The sequence below is a fragment of the Malus domestica genome, chromosome 15 (genome assembly GCF_042453785.1).
Source record: "Malus domestica chromosome 15, GDT2T_hap1".
Lineage (NCBI taxonomy): Eukaryota > Viridiplantae > Streptophyta > Magnoliopsida > Rosales > Rosaceae > Malus > Malus domestica.
The window spans coordinates 15,525,237-15,546,149 of record NC_091675.1 but is presented as its reverse complement, the minus strand read 5'-3'; the positions used below and the strand labels follow the sequence as shown (position 1 = coordinate 15,546,149).

The 20,913-nt window shown below is 41.3% G+C and overlaps 1 protein-coding gene across 1 annotated transcript; it reads left to right on the top strand.

Annotated features, from left to right (window-relative positions):
* Positions 1-1,963: 1,963 nt before the first annotated feature.
* On the top strand, positions 1,964-2,359 carry LOC103415850 (E3 ubiquitin-protein ligase RDUF1-like). Its single transcript, XM_008354134.3, has one exon. It carries the CDS (start codon positions 1,964-1,966, stop codon positions 2,357-2,359), a length of 396 nt encoding a protein of 131 aa, XP_008352356.3.
* The last annotated feature ends 18,554 nt before the right edge of the window (positions 2,360-20,913 follow it).

Here is a 20,913-nt window from a genome sequence, read left to right as displayed (position 1 = left end):
AAGCTTTCTTAATTTATTCTTATCAAGTGTAAAATTATGTATTAAGTACAGAAAACTATGGTCCCCCATAGTTGCATTATTATACATCAAGCTCATGCTTTCTACCTCAACATCTGCGGTGGGTAACGTAGACATGAAGATTTTAAAGTCAAATTTGTATCCCAATCCGCATCCTCGCTAGTAGACGCTAGTAGACGAGTCGAAGTCTCATGCCCTACCTGCATTATTAGCTAGCTATACGCTTCTCGCCCATGAGATACTGTAGCGCAGTAGTTTTGAGCATGTCGATTCATCGGATTGTGAAATCCTAAAGTATAATCTTTTCCTTGCAAACCTAAGTTTAGTTAAGTTGTCTAGAATAGTGCCGTGCACCATCCGTATCCAAGTTTAAATCAGTAGTTTGGACGAATTTAGTGTAATAATCGTATCATTCATTTTCCTAAAAGAAAACGCATAATATGATCCTTCATCCATATTATAACATGTTGTATATCCACATTGTTGGATATAAGTCAACAATCTGTGATTTAAATATAGATATGCTAATAAACAATAAATGCAAATATAAAAATTAACAGAGTATCAAGAAACAAAAATATAAAACAAATAACTTGATGATCGAGGCTTGCGTACCGCAATGTCCTTGAAACAGAAATTTCGTCCCTACTCAGTGCTTGTAGTTCTACAGACGTCTGCTTCACCAGGATTCAACGATCTAAATCAGAAATTCCAGCACCGGAAAATTGACTTCTGGCGAATATTAATGTGGTTCTCTCAGAAAGGATGTTTATGATTGCAAGAGAAGATTTATGATTTTTCTGTGTCCTAAATGCCATGTAGATGGATGTATATATAATGTGATTATACCTGTTCGCAACAGGTATGAGGAAGGGATGCATCTGTTGGGAGACATCTGCTGAAAAGGGTGTTTTTGTTTCTGCGTTTTCACACTTCAGACTTCATCTGAAAAGATGAGTCTGTTGGAAAAAATAATTAATTAATTAATTTAAATTCGAAAATAAAAATAATTAATTAATTCAGAAAATAATTAATTAATTCCCAAGGCCCATCTTTTGACAATTAAATATATATTAAATATATATTAATTATATATATTAATTACCGATTAATTAGTACACCCCAAAACCCAACCCCAAGGATGAGCCCAATTTTAGTCTCCAGGCCTATTACTCCAATCACTTTCTATAAAGGATTCTTATAAAGTGATAAAATCTTTTGAGAATGGCCAATGTGGGACAAAGAAATTTCTACTCAAATTATATATATTAATTACCAATTAATTAGTACACCCCAAAGCCCAATCCCAAGGGTGAGCCTAATTTTAGTCTCCAAGCCTATTACTCCAATCACTTTCTATAAAGGACAAAGCTTTATAAAGTGATAAAATCTTTTGAGAATGACCAATGTGGGACAAAGAAATTTCTACTCAAACTACTCAAATTTCCAACACACATGACAGTATTTTGTATCATTATCACCTAGTAACTTTCGGATATTGTAGGTAATATCCAATACAATACTTGGCAATTCAAAATTGTCTTCAAATTAAAGCACGGACAGTACTACATCTATGTATATATAATATGTATTTGACCAGCTCAATCCAATTGGGCGTGACAACAACAGCATAATTAATATAGATTATCACAAGTCCAATTTGATCATCTATTAAACAATTGAACTATGATTTTACAAGCAGCCCAATTGGGAATTTGTTAGCTAGACAGGCATAGTTCATACACTTTCCTCCAAATAATAGATTACTTCTTGAATCAAGCAATCAAGTTTGTAACAACTTGCACTCGTTGAAAAATTAAGCCTTCCTGATCTTTCTATATATTATATATAGATATAACATCTTCTTCCTCCTGCTCCTCTTTAAATTTAGATATCTTTTTTCATCCGAGTCCAAGGCCAAAAAAACCAAACCCTAAAACTTGCCATGGCAACTGTATTTTCAGGTCAACTGCTCAACACCATATCAAATTACCATATCGACCTCGATGAATTTGATCTAGATGAAGCTTTAACTTTGTCTTTTGAAGAGAATTCGAATTCTGTCCACTGCGATAACAACAGTATCATTGCAACATCAAATTCAAGCTGCAGCTCGTTGATAGTTGATTGCATGCCGAGTCCTGTTACTGCAGTCGACGATGTTTGTGCCGTTTGCATGGAAGGGATGCAATCAGGTGGTGATCAGCAGGATCACAGTATTATTGGTAAACAGGTCCCATGTGGCCATGTATATCATGCCACGTGTATCTCCTCCTGGCTCATCGTCTGCAACTCTTGCCCTCTCTGCCGCTCCACCATGACCCCCGCCGTCGAAAAGTGACTTTGTAGTTTGCGCCATCCCACAATATTAAGTATAATTAATTAGTTTAATTTCTGCTGTTTGTTTATGTAATTTGTAGGTTCGGTTTGGAGCAATAAAATTAATTTGTAGTAGCCTTTACTAGATGAGAGAAAATTGATTAAAGTGGTTTGAACACATGAATTAAAGACCTACAGATACTTTGTTTAGAAGATACGACGGAGGCTTATGGTAAAATAAGTTGAGGAAGATCTAGGAAGACTTAAAAATAGATTTTAATAAAAGATATGGATTAGTACTTGAATCTAACAGAAGACATGGCGCATAATCGAGCGCAGTCGCGTTTTATGATTCATACGGCTGATCCCAATTAATAGGTAAGGTTTAATTGTTGTTGTTGTAGTGGTATTTACAAGATATTAATTAATGTAAAATAATCTCGATATTTTCATGTATATGTATGATGTTTCGACTTCTTCCTATTACAAACAAGCATGTATGGCCCGGAATTTATTTTTCTTTTATGAAGAAAACAATTTTTTTCTTGCTGATTAAACAGAAAGTTGACAATTTGTATAATCAAGTGGTGGCATTTTCATAATTAACTTAGCAAGTCATTCAGCTAGTGTGACAGTCGCATATGATCATTCTGCAAATTGTCACATTGTGTTGGAGGAGGAGTTTGAACTCGAGATGCAGTTGATTAAAGAAGAAGATCTTAACTACCAAAGCAATCCATCAGTATAAACCTTTGAATTTGCTAAAAATGTGTTAAGCCTCAATTCCTCTTTAGTTTTGTCTCATAACTCAATTAACAAAGTTCCAATTATTTACATATTTTAGTGTGAATGTAGCTCTTTGTTGATATAGAACTCGTTTGGAATTACTTTTAAAAAGACCGAAAACACTTTTAGAGAAAATGATTTTGGGTTCCAAAAGCACTTGACTTGAAGTACTTTCTGTAAGAAGCACCGGTTATATGCGTTTTACAGGAAACACTTCAAATGTTTTTATAGAATTCACTTATATTTTTATTAAGGATTGATTCAAAAAACATTTTTATTAAAACCGCTTTCAATCATTTAAAAACATTTCCAAACGAGTTCATATATTACTCTAAAAGTTGGTCATACGCTTTGTATGTCATGTAGCTCTTTTTAGATATTTAATTTTTTTTATATGCTTTGAACATCATGGAATTATTAACAGAAGACCAAAATGAAAGTTTTGAATCCTCTAACTAAGACGTGAATCGATTTATGCAAATAACTTTTAGTTTGATTTCAATTTTTTTAGAGTTAGAGTTGAAAATATGAGTTTTGGTGTTCAATTCACGGCCGTCAGTGCTAGAAGTTGACAAGATACGTTTTTGGGTTTCGCACTGTATATGGTGGTGAAGCCTCCCTTGCCAAATTGGTTTCCTCAAAGGTTTAGGCAAATTTTATAATTTCACGTTTCTCTCATCCTCTCATGCAATTTGGTCCCCTGCCAATTTGGTTTCCTCGAAGTTTTAGGCACATACTACTTGCCTCATCTCTTTCATGCAGTTTTGACAAATATTATAAAGGGAATATTATTATTTTCTTCTTCCTGTTTTCTCGTTTATTTTACTAAATATGGAGAAGTATACAAAGGAGTAGCAATGATATTGAGTAGATAAGGATGCAGGCTGAAGGATTTTCACCTTTTAAACCTAATATTCTTTCAATTTTGACAAAAAAAACACCTCTAATATTTTTTTTGGATATATTTTTAAATAATTTGAAGTTTGTTTTGACTTTTTTTGCCAGTGATGCACATCTTGTCTTCTCATCAAACACAACAGTTCGTCAAGTTCATACCATACAATTTGAAGGGGAAACAAAGAAAAATTATTATTCGTATATGGAAGATTAATACACAAGTAGAAATCTCACCAAATTATTCAACTTGTCCACAGAAAGCAAACTCCAAAAAGCTTTCATTACCATAAACAAGTAGAAACTTTAACAAACCATTTAATTTGAGATTTTATTTTCTAAATGGGTGTAAAGATAATTTTACATTTTAAATTGGGTTTGTGAGGATAGTTTAGTTGTGAGGATAGTTTAGGTAATAAATTCGAGTTTAAAGAGATATTAATTCTTTAATTAAAAATAATATAAATATAAAAAAAATATATGGATTTAAATAATTTTTTTCTAAATAATAACATCATATGAGAATACAACAATAATCTTGATAAAGTTCAACTAGATACACGGGAGGCAGCAGCCAGGGGTGGTTAATTGGTTAGCCGTGTGTTAAAAACCACATAGGTATATTTGGATGGTCAAATTTAATTAATTTGTACCCCCATCACTTTTAACATTTTGTGATAAACTCAAAATAATTTGTTGATGAAAAGTAGTAAACGCGGGTTTGGCGTAGATTTTAAGATTATCTTTTTGTTTTTGGGGAGGAAAATCGGAACAAAAACATCACCGGAATTGTTTTTTTTATAGATTTTAAGACTACGTTTGTAGCCCACCACTATCGAAGTGTTATACACAAAACGATTCATGCTTTGGCGTTGGCGAGCGAAAGTTTGCAACTTTTAACCCCAGTTCGACCTCCCACGTACGCATTCTTTGATGCTATTAGGCATTAGCTGTGCTGACACGCTTTGATTTCGATGTCCGAATGACAATAGAATGATTACGTGCTAACCGACATCCGAGGGTGACGCAAACTATTTCATAAATACAAATGCTGAGAACATGTAAAAGATGTATAAAAATTTCGCGCGTAACAACGTAATATAGCAATCAAGTACAAACTTTAATAAAATATACCATTCAATTGTCAATAATTTAAAAGTGATAATGCATGACATATTCAGAGCATACTACTAATTCGAAGTACAAGCGGATGGAATATTGGAAAGTGCTATTACAAGAGATGTCCTGCGCAGAGAGGAGAACATAAATTTCACTAATATGGGAATGTCTCGTAGCTCGGGTCGTATGCCTCATTCCTAGGTCTTGAGGGGGCGCAAAACAAAACATGAGTGGACCAAGTTTATATATATGTAATACTAAAACAGTTATTCTTCAACATACTAATCCCTAATTTAGAAAACTCATATAGCATAAGTAGTAATAGGTTTTCCGAAAATCCTAACGTGCCATAAAACTTCATAAAACATATATCATAGTAATGTGCTTAGTAGTGGTATCACAATCACCCAAAGGCCCTTCATCGTTCGCCCGAAGGCATATAAAAATTTTCATTCGCCCGAAGGCCCTTCATCACCCGCTCGATGGCATATATAAATATCATTCACCCGAAGGCCCTTCAGCACCCACCCGAAGGCATATATAAATGAATATCCACTAAGTAAGAACATAAATCATGAACATAATATTTCCAAAGTATATATCTTATCGGAGCTTAATAGCTCAAACATCATAACATTTCATAAATATCTCAGTAAACATAAATTTAATAAAGCATGATATTTCATAAAGCGTCAATCCAATTTACTCATAAACGTTTCATAAAACGTATTCATAAAAATATGTTTTTCATGTATGCATTTCTAGTAATTAAATCATGCATTTTGGAAGGGGTCCACTCATAGATACTCTGTCGTCGAAGAGCCGTTTGAACTAGGTAGGACAGAAATGCCATTAACAAACACACCTAAGCACATAAAGGAACCAATTAATAAAACTCTATTAAAATGATTGAATTTGGGAAAACGAACATCGTAAATGGATTCAGGACGTCAAAAAACCTAAAGGGGGACCTCGGGTTCCCTCACGCGCTGCCGTACGCACCATCACGGGGCGGAGGCCTGGAAGGCCACGCGCCAAGATTGGTCATCGGAAAAGTCGTTAACGCTGCCGTTAACGGCGGTGAAGCACAGTACCTCCAGCAGAGGCGCATGTGCTCCATGTGTCGGTCATGGCAGGCACCCACGCGCAGCCCACGTACGCTCACGCGCCGACCTTCGAAATTGGAAAAATCCTAGATTTTCCCCCCAACTTCAAAAGTCAAATGTAGATAGGAATGTGGAGAAGAGATTCATACCAAGTGAGGACCGAATAGTGGCCGGAGTTGGCCAAAAAATGGCCTGAAAAATGGCTAAATAACCACAGCCTGGAAATTTCCAGATTGACAGTGACTTTCTTTGAGCTTTTTCATGTTCCTACACCACCAAGACCACCCAAAAACTTACTAATCGTGAACCTAAACACGATCTACAATGATAGGGACCAATTTCTAGGCTTACCTTTGTCGAAAATGGTGAGATATCGTCGGAAAAGTTCCTTGAATAGTGCAGCTCGAGAATGAGTTTTCAAAAGGTTTTTCTTCTATTTTCTAGTTCAAGAACTCATAAGAACTACAAGGGGAGGTTGTGGTGTAGTCAAGCTTGTTGTTGTGTGTTGTTGTTGCTTGTGGTACCCTCGGGGAGGGCTGGTTTTTTAGAGAAAAATGGGAGGGCCGAGAGGTAAGAAGAGTTTGTAGAGAGAGGGAGAGATATTTCAGAAATGGGGAAAAATGAGAGTGGGTCATGGGGTAAAGGGAAAGGATTGGGGGACAAAAATCCATTATGGGCCCCAGTGGCTAACAAATTAAGGTCATAAGAGACGAAACTCGAAATATTCAAAAAATGTTCGACATTTTGTAACGTAAAATATTCGTTATAAAACTAAATTTGAACCCGTTCACGCCCACGCATTCATGGCAATGAGTACAATAAGAATAAACTAAGAAGATTAGTAATACATGTTTCGACGAGACGATCAACAAAAGTCAACGTTCAAACCTCAAAGGCAATTTGGTAATTTCATACGTTCGATAATATTACAAAATATGTAAAATAAGGACGGGGTTGCACAATCTACCCTCCTAAAGAGAATTTGGTCCCCAAAATTTACTACCTCAAGTAAATAGGTACGGATACTGACTCCTCATCAATTCCTTCGTTTCCCACATCACTTCCTCAACTGCATGGTTCCTCAACATCACCTTTACCAACGGAATGACCTTGTTTCTTAATGTTTTCTCCTGTCGATTGATAATCGCCACTGGCTCCTCAACATAACTCATGTCCTACTCACTTCTAACGGTTGTGGTTGTAAAACATAAGATGGATCCGGTACGTACTTCCGAAGCATGTAAACATGAAATACATCATGTATCTGCGACAACTCAGGTGGGAACTCCAATCTATAAGCAACCACGCCAATTCTCTCTTTGATTCTATAAAGGCCGACATAATGATGACTCAACTTCCCTCGCTTACCAAAACGAACCACACTCTTCCAGGGCGACAACTTCAGAAAGACAAAATCACCAATCACATACTCACGATCCCTAGAATGTTGGTTAGCGATGCTTTTCTGTCAATCTTGCACAATCTTCAAATTCATCTTTATCAATCGGATGTTAGCATTAGTGGTGTTGACAATTTCTTGCCCTATTAACACCCGTTCACCGACCTCAGTCTAGCACAAAGGTGTCCGACACGTCATTCCATACAATGCTTCAAAATGTGCCATGCCGATGCTGAAGCAGTAACTGTTATTGTAGGCAAACTCGACCAATGACAAATAATTATCCCAATTACCCTTCCATTGGAGAACACACACCCTTAGCATGTCTTTGGATTGTCTTCTCAGATTGATCATTAGTCTGAAGGTGATAGGCAGTGCTATACAAAAACTGAGTATTCATGGCGTCATAGAAAGCTCTCCAAAATCTGGAGTTGAATCTTAGATCTCTATTTGAAACAATGGTGACGGGTACACTGTGAACTTTAACAATGTTATCAATGAACAAATGTGCTAGCTTCTGCAATGTGTAATTATGTCGAACTGGTAGGAAATGAGTAGTCTTAGTAAGCCTACCCACAATCACCCAAATGCCATCAAACCTTGACCATGTGCTCGGTAATCCATACACCAAATCCATGGTGATATCTTCCCACTTTCAGGTTAGTATAGGGATATTCTGCATTAACCCTTCTAGTCGCTGTCTATCTGCTTTCACCTGCTAGCAAATTATACATCTCTTCACATACTCCGCAACATCCCGTTTCATCCTATACCAATAGTAGAACGGACGGATAATGTGATACAACTTAGTACTTCCCAGGTGCATGGCATACGCCGAAATGTGAGCTTCATCAATAATTTCCTTTTTCACAACTTCATTTGTAAGATCCCATATCGCCCGGGGGAAGGGAGGTGATGTGCCTTATATGTACAATCCCACCTCCCTATAGTAAGACGCGTTTTGGGTGGACACCCAAAAACAAATTCGTAAGGGCGTGGCCCAAAGTAGACAATATCTTGTTATACGGACTGGGATATGACATCATTATTTTTAGGCACGAATAATCTATTTCCCATCATCAAGGCTCCATCTCTCCGGATTCTCAAATCTCGTCTCAGACCATTATGCACCTATTTTTTTAGGTTTGTACACTGCTAATCGTGTTCTTGAACTTCCCGAACCAGATCCATCAAAACTGGCATAACTTAGAAGTGCGCCAACAATGCTCCCTGGGAATATGGCGTCACCGCAATGCTGGTTTCTCTAAGCGAAAATAATAGCGAGACATGGATAGCTCGTAAAGAGGCAAGCTGTCTATAGGATTTTCGGCTAAGAGCATCCATTATGATATTTATGTGTCCAGGATGATACTTGTGGAGCCAAAAATATTCACAAGGCGACTCGTGGTTTTTTTTGGACAAAAAGGAAAAAAATACCCTTGCAGTACAACGAGGTTCCTACGCGCAAGCAGCGGGCAACCCTCTTTCAACCAAGACAGAAGTGCCCAAAATAGGTAACAATTCAAAGTCCATCTCATCAAATCCTTTCTACAAGGTAATTCCCAAACACATTCCTTTTAAATTATGTTAATTGGCTAATTAATGGGTTTATTGCCTAATTAACCCATTAATTCTCAATTAAACCATCCATTATATCCAAATAACCACAAAATACAACCAATTCAACCCTAAAACATCACATGGCCGGCCATCCCCTTAAGCTTTCTACCTTCCCTATCTTTTCCCACTTTACTACCCCAATTAAGCTAGCTAATTGATTCTATAACCATCCATTTATTCCCTTTATGTTTAATTAGCAAATTTATCATAATAAATTGGCTAATTAAACCTAAATTAAACCTAAAAACCCTAGCCACCTCCTATCCCTATAAATATACTCCCATTCTCACCAAAAAGCTAATTCCAACACTTTGGCAAAAATCCCAAAATTCTCTAAACACTTTTTCTCTCTAAATTCTAACTTTGGCATCGGAGGTTCTTCGGCCAAAGCCCCCCCATTCATCGTGGGCGCGTGAGGCTCTTGGCCTTAACCTAAGGTGTTAATTGTTTTGTAGGTGCAAAATCGTCCAAGATCGAGGAGGAAGAAATTTGCATCCACAAATTGGTGCTTTCATTGAGAGTTGAAATCCATACTCGTAGAAGACTCTCGCACAAAAAGGTTTTTTCTTTATTTTTAGTCCATTTGAATATTTTTCATACGTTCTTATTATTAGAATTTTTTACTTGCAAAGGTTCTTTAATAAAACGTATAAGCAAAATATAATGGCTAGAAATTTAGAAAATTCCACAAATGAAAATTCTAATATACAAGAAATGGGATTGCGGAGATCCATGAGGCAAAATGTGACAATAAGGGGAGCGGCATCACCACCACGAGTTTCCACCATGGGAACCACCGCGGTGGCTACCTCGGTAGCCACCCATGACGAGGTCCATGGTGCCTTCACCACGGCTACCATGGGAACCACCGCGGTGGCTACTTCGGTAGCCATTCGTGGCGAGGTCCATGAAGCTTTCACCACGGCCCGAGTCGTGCCATCCAAGGCTCACGGTACCAAGACCACGACCCAAGCCGTGCCATCTAAGTTTACGTGGACCCAAGCCCAAGCCTCGCATTCACATGCACCGCGCATTGAGCAGCTTGCTTTCGTTGAGCAGCCCATTCCCGTGGCCCAGCCTGCTCTCATGACCCAGCCTGCTCCCGACGAGCAGCCCACTCCCGTGGTCAAGCCTGCTCCCGACGAGCAGCCCACTCTCGTGGTCCAGCCTGCTTCCGTCGAGCAGCCCAATCCTGTGGCCCAGCCTGCTCCCGCCAAGCAACTTGCTCTCGCGGCCCAACCTGCTCCTGCCAAGCAGCTTGCTCTCGTGACCCAGCCTGCTCCCGACGAGCGGCCCACTCCCGTGGTCCAGCCTGCTTCCATCAAGCAGCCCACTCCCGTGGCCCAGCCTGCTCCTGCCAAGCAGCATGTTCTCGTGACCCAACCTGCTCCCGACGAGCAGCCCACTCTCGTGGTCCAGCCTGCTTCCGTCAAGCAGTCGACTCCCGTGGCCCAACCTGCTTCCGTCGAGCAGCCCATTCCCGTGGCCCAGCATGCTCCCGCCAAGCAGCCTGTTCTCGTGACCCAACCTGCTCCTGACGAGCAGCCCACTCTCGTGGTCCAGCCTGCTTCCGTCAAGCAGTTGACTCCTGTGGCCCAACCTGCTTCCGTCGAGCAGCCCATTCCCGTGGCCCAGCCTGCTCCTGCCAAGCAGCCTGCTTTCATGACCTAGCCTGCTCCCGACGAGCAGCCCACTCTCACTGCCTATCCTGCTCTAGTGGCTTTCCAAGCAGCCCAAGTCGGCCCAAGACTATCTCAACCATCCGGACCTACCATCGAACCGGGGGCATTCTCACCACATTTTTTCACGGGTTTGACATTTCCCAACTCAAATCTCGCGCCCGAAGTCTACCACCCTTTCACTGCCCAAGGAGGCGCATTCCTTCCAAGCTCTTCCAATCCAAATGGCGAACAACACTTGTCTCGACAAGTCATAGAGTTGACGAGCACCCTTGCACAACAGACAACCTTGGTGAATCAACTTTTGCAACACATTGGGATCCAACGTGCCCCGGACGAGGTATCCCGAAGTAGGACAAGGGCATACGGACATTTCCAGCAGCGTCCCGGCAAGCAGCCACGAGCCGAACGTTTGGGCAGTGTATATTCCCGTCTTAGAGCGCGAAGGAGCATGCACTCTCGACTAGGCCCACGGAGGAGCATACATTCACGGTTGGGGTTATACTCCGATAGTCAACATGAACAACATTCCGGGCAAAGTGTCTATTCGTAGCTAAGCCCACAAAGAGCGTCATCCACCTCACATCAGAGTAGGCAGCACGACGGACGGATAGAAGCGGTCACTCAATCCAGCTCAAGTTCAACCAGCAGCATGCGAAGAATTCGCTCGCCTACTAGGAACACATCACATGCACTGCATCCGTGGCATAGACGAGCCAAACACATAGAAGAGCAGCCTAGACCAGCAAGTCATGACTGGGGGCAGCCGAGAGCTCCGCTACCCCAACAAAGGCAAATTCAGGAAGAAGTAGAGAGACTCTTGACTAAGCGATTACATGATTTCCAACGCAACGAGGTCACCGACGAGGCACTACGACGGAACATAACCAACATAAGCAGGTCACCCTTCACGGAGGAGATTGAGCAGGCAGAGCCTCCACGCGAGTTCAGCATGCCACATTTCACATCTTTCAAAGGGGATGAAGACCCAGAGAGACACTTAAAACGTTACCAAAGTGCAATGATCCTTTATCGAAACAATGATGATCTCATGTGCAAGATATTCGCCACCACTCTACAAGGCGAGGTGCAAGATTGGTTCTACACCCTGCCGCCACAATCCATCCGAAATTTCTACGAACTTTCTTTGGTTTTCACCAAAGAATATTCATCCTATCGCTAAATAAAAAAGAAGTCTGACCATTTGTTCGACGTCAAGAAGAACCCAAAGGAGTCGCTTCGTGACTATGTGAGGAGGTTCAAAGTAGAGAAGGCAAAAATAGTCGGATGCAACGACCCGATAGTTAGAGCAGCCTTCCAAAAAGGACTTCCAGCAGACCACCCGCTATTCGGAAAATTGATCATGAAAGAAGATCTAACTCTGGCAGACTCTTTTGCTTTAGCAGAGAAGCATGCACTTTGGGATGAGGCTCGCCAATGCACATTCAAGGACTTGAAGAAGTACCCGACATCACCTCCCTAGAAGCAGCGGAGGACTTATTCGTATGTTTGACGGTATCTAAAGTAGCAATAAGCTCTACCATCATGCGAGAAGAGCTGGGGGCCCGACTACCTGTATTCTACAGTTACCTGTAGTCATCATCATGACGCACTATTCCGTCGAATCCAAACCGGCGACGATAAAGGCGTAGACCCTGGCAGATGCAAAGTTTTCTGACGAACGCAACAACTCGGCTCAACGATGCCCCGAAGGCAGTCGAGCACACTTTAGCTGCACATATTCCCTTAATGGAGATTTCTGGCATTCGCATGTCAACGACGCATCCAACTACAAAGGCTTGCGAGCAGCTGTGGTTCGTGGCAACCGACTACTTCACCAAATAGGTGGAAGCAGAGCCCATGACGACCACGATTCAGACGGACATAGAGCGCTTCATATGGAGGAACATCATTTACCGATTTGGCATCCCTTAATCCATCGTCACCAATAACGGCCTGCAATTCATGGGCAAAGATTTGGCGAAGTTCTTCAAAAAATATGGCATCAAGCAGCATATGTCCATGCCGAGATATCCTCAAGGCAATAGGCAGGCCGAAACATCCAAAAAGATGGATCTCATCTGGGAAGGTCCGTACAAGCTCAGCAGAATAGGCGGTAAGAGTAATTATACCCCCGCTACCATGAAACGATAAAAAGATCGAAAAGTAGTGGAGCGCTTACAATCTGAAGAAGTACCATGTGTGACCTCCGACTACATCAAAGCCCGAAGACTTAAGAAGCTCGACGGGCACCACCTCACAAGTCGATGACTATCCAGTTGTTATGCAGTTCCTACCTTACAGCTAAGTTCTCGTTCGTTTCACTCGTTTTTCAATGAGGAATTCAGAAGTAATCACAACTTGGCTCGGCTGCATGCTTACAACAAGTGATCATTCCAGCACTTCAAAAGAAGATTGTGCCCTTCTTAGGGACCCATCGCAGGAATTGCGCCCCCCGAGGGACCAACCATGCTCTCCAGTGCGAGAGGGTAAACTAATTGCTCTTCAGTGCGAGAGGGTAAACCAATTCCCCGATACCCATATGGGTCATCTCTCCAAGACGGGAGGATAAACTTTACACTCTGAATATCCAGACGTGGATGAGCCTGGCTGCCCTAGTATAACTAGATGCACGATGGCTTGCGCCGGGATTCCTAGAAGTAGCCGCAATGGTCTTTTTCAAGGCTTAGCTAACTGAAGGATTTTGGGTCTCTTGGCCTAATCCGTGGGGAACCGGGCCCTAGAGACGGAGAGGGCACATTACGCAGTACATCCGATGGACGGCTGCCCTGGAATCCTAAAGCTGCTACTGAGTGCACTAAGGTAGCCTACGGATTCCGGAAGACTGCCTATGGCTTGCCCTTCAAGCAGTAAAGCCGCGCTAGACTTATACAACCGCACATTCTTGTGAAAGGTTAAACAAGCTAGCGCGCATATACGAAGTTTTATCCACTGCCGACATGCTACGTAGTCGATAAGCTTCACCTCTGCCAAACGCGGAACAACCTACACCAAGTCCTAAAGTGTTGTGATACTTGCTACGCAACCTACGGAATTGAAGAAAGTCAAGGTTAACAGCCTAATGGTTACGCGGACTTGTCTTCTTCTGTAAGTAAGGCATCCGGCTGCCAACCCTATGGCTAACAACTTTGCAAAGTTCTACACCAACACCTACGACTGCATAGGCTACGCGAGCTTGTCTTCTTATAAAAAAGTAGCATGCCTGCCACTGGTCTATCAAGTCTAAAGGTTAGGGCATGAACAAAAGAAGTGAAGATGAAGAAAAACGAAGGAAAACATGTTTATAAACAACTAGCAAAGGCCGAAGGAGTTCAAGCAAAACAAGAGCTACAAGGAAAAACAAAGAAAATCCTAAAGGCTACCTAAAATACTACACTACAGCAGCTTGGACATCCCACGACTACTCGGTCGCCACACCTTCAACAGCCGTAACACTCTTAGCAACGACATCATCCGGCGCTTCACCCCCGGCTGCCCCAGTCTGGGCACTAACTTCTCCAACTACTTCACCAATGGAAGCCTTAAAAGTAAAAGCAAGCAAGTCTTTCGGAGAAATAGAGAAGGTCTTAAAACCTCAAGCCCATCATTCTCACCCTTCAGCTGCTCATTCTTCTTAAGCAGACTAACACAGACGCGCTGCAGCTCATCCACTCCCTTCTTAGCATAAGCAGCGAAACGAAGCTCAGAAATTGCAAGCTTAAGATCTTGAATCTGAGGCGAATCAATCTCAGCAGCAAAGGGAGCAGGCTTTGGCGCCACTTTAGCAGCAGAGTCCACCTTACCACTCTTCATAATAGCAAGTCTCTACAAAGGTGAACCGGACTTGGCTCCCAAAGAACGTCCTGGTACAGACTTCGGCACTAGGGGCATGATAAAACCTTTACGCTGAGCAATCTTATCCACAATTGTACTAGCCATTCTCAACATGGAAGACGCCACATGCTCAGATCTAGCAGCCTTATTTTTCTTCCCATTAGAAGAAGTCATGTCAATCACATACCTCTCGGTAGCAAGCGGACCCTCATGAGCAGCAGAAGAAGTCTTCAGTTTTTTCTTAACTAGGCATCTCATGAGCAGGCGGGGAAGATCTATTCTTTCCATCTTCATTCATAGTAAGCTCCACGACAGCGATCAGACGAGCCAATGCATCCGCCTTGATCCTCTTTACCTCATCTTTCTGGAGCAGCCCATCTTTCTTTCAGCAAAGAAGACTAAGCAGCCAACGACATTCATGGTACTCAGCATGGGAGCTCAACCCAGCATTCCAGCAGGCAGAAGGCCTGCATGCCCAACATTCCAGCAGCCCATGAGACCCGCAATCTCCTTATTTCTCTCAATCGCCAGCATGGCCCGAGTCAGGTCCAAGAGCCCAAAGGACATGAGCCATGCGGCTCGCCTAACACTGTGCCCTAGCGCCACAATCCTCGACCCCAGCTACACAAGCTGCCCTTGGCTCAAGCCAAGCCAAGCTGCCCAAGCAGTGGTCCTTGCCACGACATCTCCTCAGCTCATGCCGAGCCAGCTCCTGGCCCCTGCCAGCCGACGTGCCGCACCACCCCGACGGCTACCTCGCAATAGCACTATCCAAGAATAAGGCAAGAAAAATTAAATTTTTCTTACATTGGTGCGGCATGAAGAAGACGAAGAAAGCAACGAAAGACGGTCCTTTGCACGGGCAAGATGTAGAAGATTGCTAGAGGAGGGGGAACAAATATCCTCTAAGCTATCTCTCTCTTGTAGGGTAGAATAAATCGCTCTGCAAAGTTGATTTAATAACCCACTTAATGTGGACTTAAATAGGCTTTGAGAGAAATTTATTTCTCTTTCCTAGAAGGATCTAATTTCCTATTAAAGAGAGAATCTACATCAAAATAGGAAGCAGTCCTAAGTTTCCTAAAGCAAGAAAATCTCTACACCTGCCGCCATTTTCTGCGAGCAGCCCAACAGGTGTGGGGGAATTTGTGGAGCCAAAAATATTCACAAGGCGACACGTGGTTTTTTTGGACAAAAAGGAAAAAAATACCCTTGCAGTACAACGAGGTTCCTACGCACAAGCAGCGGGCAACCCTCTTTCAACCAAGACAGAAGTGCCCAAAATAGGTAACAATTCAAAGTCCATCTCATCAAATCCTTTCTACAAGGTAATTCCCAAACACATTCCTTTTAAATTATGTTAATTGGCTAATTAATGGGTTTATTGCCTAATTAACCCATTAATTCTCAATTAAACCATCCATTATATCCAAATAACCACAAAATACAACAATTCAACCCTAAAACATCACATGGCCGGCCATCCCCTTAAGCTTTCTACCTTCCCTATCTTTTCCCACTTTACTACCCCAATTAAGCTAGCTAATTGATTCTATAACCATCCATTTATTCCCTTTATGTTTAATTAGCAAATTTATCATAATAAATTGGCTAATTAAACCTAAATTAAACCTAAAAACCCTAGCCACCTTCTATCCCTATAAATATACTCCCATTCTCACCAAAAAGCTAATTCCAACACTTTGGCAAAAATCCCAAAATTCTCTAAACACTTTTTCTCTCTAAATTCTAACTTTGGCATCGGAGGTTCTTCGGCCAAAGCCCCCCCCATTCATTGTGGGCGCGTGAGGCTCTTGGCCTTAACCTAAGGTGTTAATTGTTTTGTAGGTGCAAAATCGTCCAAGATCGAGGAGGAAGAAATTTGCATCCACAATACTCAATAGTGCAATCGTAGTCACTAATAAGTTCCATCAACTCCTTCTGGGTGAAGACATACTTTAAGCTCTTATGATCTGTAAAGATGTGGCACTTTTTACCGTACAAGTAATGTCGCCAGATTTTCAAAGCAAAAACTACTGCTCCAAGTTCCAGATCATGAGTGGGGTAATTTTTCTCGTGAGTTTTGAGTTGTCTGGAAGTATAGGCGATGAGTTTCCCATGCTGTATTAGAACATAACCAAAGCCTGACAAGGATGCATCACTATAGATTTCAAACTCACCGCCATCGTCCAGAAAAGTAAGGATGGGGGCATGAGTATAGCGATCTTTAAGCTTCTAGAAACTCAGTTCGTAATTTTCATGCCAGTCGAATTTAACTCATTTTCGGGTCCATCTAATAAGAAGTAAGGCAATCGCTGAGAAATCCTACACAAAGCATTGGTAATAACCAGCTAGCCTAAGAAAACTTCTCACTTCAGTGACATTCCTCGGTTGTTCCCACATAGACAATGCAAAAATCAGATCTAGTCCAGCCAAAAGTGACATTTACCAAACTTCGCATACAGCTGATGCTTCCTCAGTTTCTCCAACACCAATTTCAAATGTTTTAAGTATGCTCGGCATTACCTTTGGAGTAAATTAAGATGTCATCGATAAATACAATCACAAACTGATCAAGATACGGTCTGAAAACTCTATTAATCAAATCAATGAAAGATGCAGGTGCATTTCTTAATCCAAAAGGCATGACACAAAATTCATAGTGTTCATACTGAGTGTGAAATGTAGTATTTGGTACATCTTCATTCCGGATCAGCAGCTGATGGTAACCCGAACGAAGATCGATCTTAGAGAATACTGGAGCACCCCACAATTGATCAAACAAGTCCTCAATACGAGGTAGAGGATAATGGTTCTTCACTGTTACTCGATTAAGTTGTCTATAGTCGATGCAGAGTCTTATTAACCCTTCATTCTTCCTCACAAATAGTACATGAGCACCCTAGGGAGACATGCTGGGTTGGTATACCCTTTATCCACAAGCTCTTGAAGTTGAATCTTCAACTTAATTCAGCTGGTGTCATTCGATATGGTGCCAAAGAAATAGGATTAGTACCTGAAAATAAGTCGATGGTGAATTCAACTTCCATTGCAGGTGGTAACCCTGGAAAATCTTTAAGAAAAACATTGATGAATTCATTAACCACTGGCACATCCCCAGCACACAAAGAAGGTTCGCCCTGCGTGACCACGTGAGTTAAAAATCCAACACAACTCATTTTTAATAACTTTGTCATCCTGATGGCGGAAATAATACTATTTTGAAGAATCTTTCGCTCACCCTAAAACCTGATTGATGGTCGTCTAGGCCTATCAAATGTCACTAATTTATCTATACAGCCGACATACACATTGTGCTTGGATAACTAATCCATTCCCAGAATGATATCGAACTCCACTAGTTTAAAAGGAATCAAATTGGCCTCCATAAGTTCCCTTTCAACTATAACTGGGCAATCCCTAAATTCCCATTGTGCACAAAATAAATCTCCATGAGGCAATTGTATAAACATATCAAACCCAAACGATGTAGGTTGTGGGTTCACAACTTGAGCAAATTGTGGAGACATGAATGAATATTTAGCACCCGGATCAATAAGAACATGACCCCAATGGCCAAAAACCAGTAACGTACCTGTGATAACTCTAGGATCTTGTTTTGCCTCATGCTGAGTTATGGCATTAATACGTTTGTAGGCTTGTCGTCCTGAACCACCGTTACGAGCTCTACAAGTCCTAGTACCCATATTATTGCAGCCTGCTCGGTTACTTTGAACACAACTGTCAGAAGCTGCACTAAAATATTGTGGTTGTCTCTGAACAGAACTCTGAGTACCCGAACTACTACCTCCACCATAAATTTAAGTACTCGAATTATTACTCCCACCATAACCCGAACCAGAAGTATAATTCTCAAATGGACACGCAGTAGCATAATTACGGGCAATGTATCCAGTGCCACCACACCTGAAACACATATCTGTATCTGCAATACATTCTCATCTATGATGCCTACCACAACACGCACAAATTGTGATCGCTATATTGAAATGGATGAATGACTGTCTCACCATCTCATTGCCAGATCCTTTACTGGATGATCCTCAACCCTGGCCATGACATTTGAAAGAAAATGAGTGTTTAGAGCCAAAAGAAGATGAAGGAGTGGAAGGCTCCCTCATGCTTCGAGATTTGAAACCTTAACCCCGCTGATTTTGATTTCGAGGCTGGTTCTGATTTTGATGCTAATCCTGGCTAACTTTATTCCAATACGACTGTTCAACCCTCAAAGCTGCCTGAATCATCTCTTCATAGGATGTATAAGTTTGTGGTGCCAAAAGTTCGCATATGTCATCATTTAGAACAATTTCAAGTTGCACCATCATCGCCTGAGTGTTCCCATAGACCGGGAGGTGGTGTATCGCCAATCACCAAAAAGTACTATCCAGTTCCGTAATCGTTAAGTTGCCCTGGCATAAACTTAAGAAGTATTTACTAAAAAATTTCTTGAAAATAGCGAAAGTCATCATCGAGTTACATGGGCGAGAGTTCTTCACTGATTTCCACCAAAATCTCACATTACCCTATAGGAAGTAGCATGCGGTCTTCGCCCACTCAGCCGTTGGGCAGGACTTACCCTCAAAAGTGTCATCCATTTTCTTGAGCCAATCTTCGGCCTCCTCACAAACTCCAACTACATTCAACTCAGTAACACTGTGACTCTAAGCAATTTCCATGTAAGTACGGCTATACTGAATTCCACCCATCAAACCAGAACGAGGCCGACGAGGCACATTCCTACCACTAGTATCCATGATTCTGATAAGAGGCAAACAAGATTTAGAAAGACGAAAGATTGTGGCTGCATGAAAGATTATGACTACCAAGTGGAAAGAATAAAGTCCTAAGTATGCTATGATACCAATCTGACACGTCCCGATTGTGCAAAGAACAACGGGATGGTCACGTGCTGACCGACACCCGAGGGTGACGCAAGCCATTTCATGAATGTAAATGTTGAGAACATGTAAAAGATGCATAAAATTTTCATGCATAACAATGTAATATAGTAATCAAGTACAAACTTTAATAAAAATATACTATTCAACTGTCAACAATTTAAAAATGATAATGCATGACATGTTTAGAGCATACTACTAATTCGAAGTACAAGCGGAATGAATATTGGAAAGTGCTATTACAAGAGATGTTCTACGCAGAGAGGAGGGCACAAATTTCACTGCTATGGGAATGCCTTGTAACTTGGGTTGTATGCATCGTTCCTAGGTCCTGAGGGGGTGCAAAACAAAACATGAGTAGACCTAGTTTATATATAAGTAATACTAAAACAGTTATTTTTCAACGTACTAACCCCCAGTTTAGAAACCTCATATAGCATAAGTAGTAATAGGTTTTTCGAAAACCCTAGTGTGCCATAAAACTTCATAAAACATATATCATAGTAATGTGCTTAGTAGTGGTATCACAATCGCCCAAAGGCCCTTCATCATTTGCCCGAAGGCATATAAAATTTTTCATTCGCCCGAAGGCCCTTCATCACCTGCCTGAAGGCATATATAAGTATCATTCGCCCAAAGATCCTTCATCACCCGCTCGAAAGCATATATAAATATCATTCACCCGAAGGCCCTTCATCACCGACCCGAAGGCATATATAAATGAATATCCACTAAGTAAGCATATAAAATCATGAACATAATATTTCCAAAGTATATCTTATCGGAGCTTAATAGCTCAAACATCATAACATAATCCATGTTCATAAATATCTTAGTAAACATAAATTCAATAAAGCATGATATTTCATAAAGCGTAAATCCAATTTACCCATAAACGTTTCATAAAACGTAGTCATAAAAACATGCTTTTCATGATGCATTTCTAGTAATTAAATCATGCATTTTGGAAGGGGTCCACTCACATATACTCTGTCGTCGAAGAGCCGTTTGAACTAGGTGGGACAGAAATGCCACTAACAAACGCACCTAAGCACATAAAGGGACCAAATAATAAAACTCTACTAAAACAATTGAATTTGGGGAATTGTAAACGGACTCAGGACGTCGAAAAACCTAAGGGGGGACCTCGGGTTCCCCCACGCGCCGCCATGGGGCGGCGGCCCGAAGGACACGCGCAGAGATTAGTCGCCGATAAAGTC